This window comes from Sphaeroforma arctica (assembly GCF_001186125.1).
Source record: "Sphaeroforma arctica JP610 unplaced genomic scaffold supercont1.2723, whole genome shotgun sequence".
In the NCBI taxonomy this organism is placed as follows: Eukaryota; class Ichthyosporea; order Ichthyophonida; genus Sphaeroforma; species Sphaeroforma arctica.
This window is the reverse complement of record NW_014037835.1, coordinates 1-3,230: the sequence shown is the minus strand read 5'-3', so window position 1 is coordinate 3,230 and position 3,230 is coordinate 1. Positions and strand designations below refer to the sequence as shown.

At 43.1% G+C, this 3,230-nt stretch overlaps 1 protein-coding gene across 1 annotated transcript; it reads left to right on the top strand.

The window, feature by feature from the left end:
• The first annotated feature begins 423 nt into the window (after positions 1 to 423).
• Positions 424 to 903, top strand: SARC_12928 (hypothetical protein). The gene has a single exon (XM_014292957.1). It carries the CDS (start codon positions 454 to 456, stop codon positions 715 to 717), a length of 264 nt encoding a protein of 87 aa, XP_014148432.1. The 5' UTR covers positions 424 to 453; the 3' UTR covers positions 718 to 903.
• Positions 904 to 3,230: the final 2,327 nt, after the last annotated feature.

Here is a 3,230-nt window from a genome sequence, read left to right as displayed (position 1 = left end):
GCAATTTTAAAAAGTTTCTGTCGCAGAATTTGTTTTGTTTTTAAAAACAAAACATAACAAAATCGGGATTATTTTTTAGCGCAGATTGCTTTTTATCAAAATTCAGGACCAGAGGCGAGGTCACTCACATCTTGACTCAGTCACTAAGGGGCTACGGCATTTTTTTTCTGTGTTCTAAATGGCCATAGGACACATCATGAATTCATGACAGATAAAGGTTTATACTTATAAATTTTGGGAGGACCGAAACTCAAACTTAAAACGGAACCTGTGCGTAGTGTCATTTCTAGCAAACCTATTTATTGCCTGCCGGCTACCACGCCTGGCCTACTACCAGTGCTAGTAGCATCGCTGTCAATCGATGAAATTTCCACTATAAAAACCTCAGACGCACTCTTGAAAGTAGCACACTTTTTATTTGAAATCCGAATTCCAAAGCAAATCTTATCCAGAATGAAGTTCTCTACTGTTGCTATCATCGCCGCCGTTGCCGTTGTTGCCAGCGCCCACTCTACCCAAAAGAATGAATACAAGATCACATGCGCCGAGAAGCGTGAGCGTAACCCCGATGCCCTAACTGGCCCCATCCACAAGAACAAGGAGTGTTGCCAGTGGTCTGGAGAGTGTGGTGATCTCAAGAAATGCACACAATCTTACTGCGAGATGGACTCCAAGGCCTCTGATGTGTACCCCAACCGTTACGACTTCCAATTCTAAAATGACTGACGAGTAAGTTTTGACAGACTGGGTCGAATTAATTTAAAATATCAGTCTTACTGCGAGAAGGACTCCAAAGCCACTGATCTGTACCACAACCGTGCCGACTTCCAATTCTAAGCTGAATGACAAGAAAGTATTTGACTGACTAGGTCGAATTAATTCAAAAATAAATTTAGTACACAATAGAATATTCAACAGCGTTTTTATTCGAGACTGTGATTTTTCGTTTAATCCAAATTTAATCGAGATATGTGTGGAGCTAACCTATTTGTCGTAAACCACCGAGTTGGCTGTAACTGATCGCTGCTGTGTCGCTTTCGGACACCTGCGCTCATTTTGTGCATCTCAAAATCCAACTTGACCACCAGGTTATCTCTGTGGTGCCCCTTGCACACACTCACGGCGTGCTTGTAGTCGCACGGAAGAATGTAACTGAAGTTCTCTCACGCGCCATCTCCGCAGCCCTTATCAGCTTCCCAAAACGACTCATAGACTTATTTTCAGAATACACCAGCAATATACTGTTTGTCTGGTTGTTGGCTTACTTGTCCGCAAATTATATCACAAGATAATCTACGATCAAAGTAGGTGCGTGTGATTCCACACGGTTGAAAGTCCAAAATGAAATTGTCACAACTCTTCCTCGCTCTACATTCACGAAGTTGAATTGTAATCAAATTGCATTCCGTGCCTCCATTATGTGCACTGTACTCACGAAAAGGTTTGTCATCCTCCAATTGCTTTAAACCAATAAAAGTAACTCTGTTGGTCTGCTGGTATCCATGCCAACTTTTCTTGATGTGTATTTTCAACAACTCCGATACCCTTATATATATGCCTAATATCACAGCATATCCTGAAATGGTCTTCTCTGTCAAAGTTTTAACCCACTTGAAAATTGATGTAGATGAAGCATCCTTGGCACGAGGTGAGTGTCTGCTGTCTACAATACGGATAATCAATTAGAGGTTAGGTCATTGGTGTGTAATCATCAGCTTCACCATCAAGGGGGATCTTCGATCCGGCATCGGATAGATGGATGGATTTCATGATAGGAGGGTATGACCTGTACTTTTCTGAAGTAATCGTGAATATCCAGAATGCGACCAGTCTTTAAGTATCTTCACATACTTCACGAACTGTTCAACGTACTATTTGTGATCTCGCTTCGAAGCAAGTTAATCACGTCCCAATCCTCTGCGCTTGCAAATCCTAGGAGAAAATCCTAGGGTTTTAGATCCTGGCCTATAACAACTGTCGTTTCACTGACAAGGCCTATGACTGCCCCTGCCTGATTGCGTGCGAATTTGTTTGGGGAAGGATTTTCGAAGCAGAATCACATAAATATGCACTTCATCTGCGCGATATCTCACTCTTCTACCGATTTTTCATATTTGTTTCACCTATAGATATGATTTAATATCGTGACAGACTGGGTTGCTATTCGTGGACTCAGAATGGATGCGAAGTAATCCGAGTAGATATATTCGTAGGCTATGACAGGGCAGAACGTAGAGGAAACTTGGTATCGTGGCCTCCACGGATTAATGTTAGGAGGTAGACACAAGTAATCAAACTGATCAGGATTATGTGTTGTCGTATGAACTGTATTCAGTTTACTTTAACTACATCGGAAGTGCTATGTGCTAAGTTGTCTTTCGTTTCCGTCATCAGTAATTCCAGGCTTAGAGCGATTTATGTCTACTGTACAACAGCCAGTTGTGTGCGTCGGCAGTAACACCGATTCATAAACTCTGCGTGATTTTCTGAATGTATAGATGAATGCCGGACTGTGTCTCTCAGATTACACAGATGCACTCGAATCCGAGCCTTAATAGGTGTAGGTGATAGTGACCTCGTGCCTTCAACTCGAGTGTTCCTCGTTTAAGGTAGTTTCGCCGCCTATTGAATAGTGATACGCTTGAACTCTTTACACTTACATAGGTCCATGGTTTATTCAGCAACTGTCTGACAAACGGGCAATCTAGGGCGCCCAATACCGTGGTTTTAGGCCCTACTGGCACTGTGGCTGAAGTTGGATGGCGCCCGGTACCCTTTCGACACTTTGACATACAAAAGCCTGCATCGCACACACAGACTTAGCGCCGCATAATACACACCTCAATTATTCACTTACGGTGCAGCGTTTATTAAGGGATACCTCAGGATGAACTTAGAGTGAAGTATGGCCATGTTTAATCAACACATTTGCTTTACACGCTTTTGGTTATGACGTAGTTGATACTAACCATCCGGTGACACACAGTGGTCCCCCACCCTCCACAACTTGATGCGCTCACTCGCCTGCTTTGTGCTGTGGGGTTGGCTAGCTGTTCTGGTGTGCAACAACCTCACGCCTATTTTAAGCTCTTCGTTATTTATCCAAACAACCATCACATCGCCACATCTATAAGCAACATTGTAGCTGCCAATGGCGTTGGAGGTGAAAATCTGGTGCCTAATAGTCGGATGGTGCTTATAGTGTCCCGATTCGCACCCATCTACATATA

Excerpts from the sequence above, each read along its gene's own strand:
- SARC_12928 (XM_014292957.1), top strand. The coding sequence starts at position 454 with ATGAAGTTCTCTACTGTTGCTATCATCGCCGCCGTTGCCGTTGTTGCC.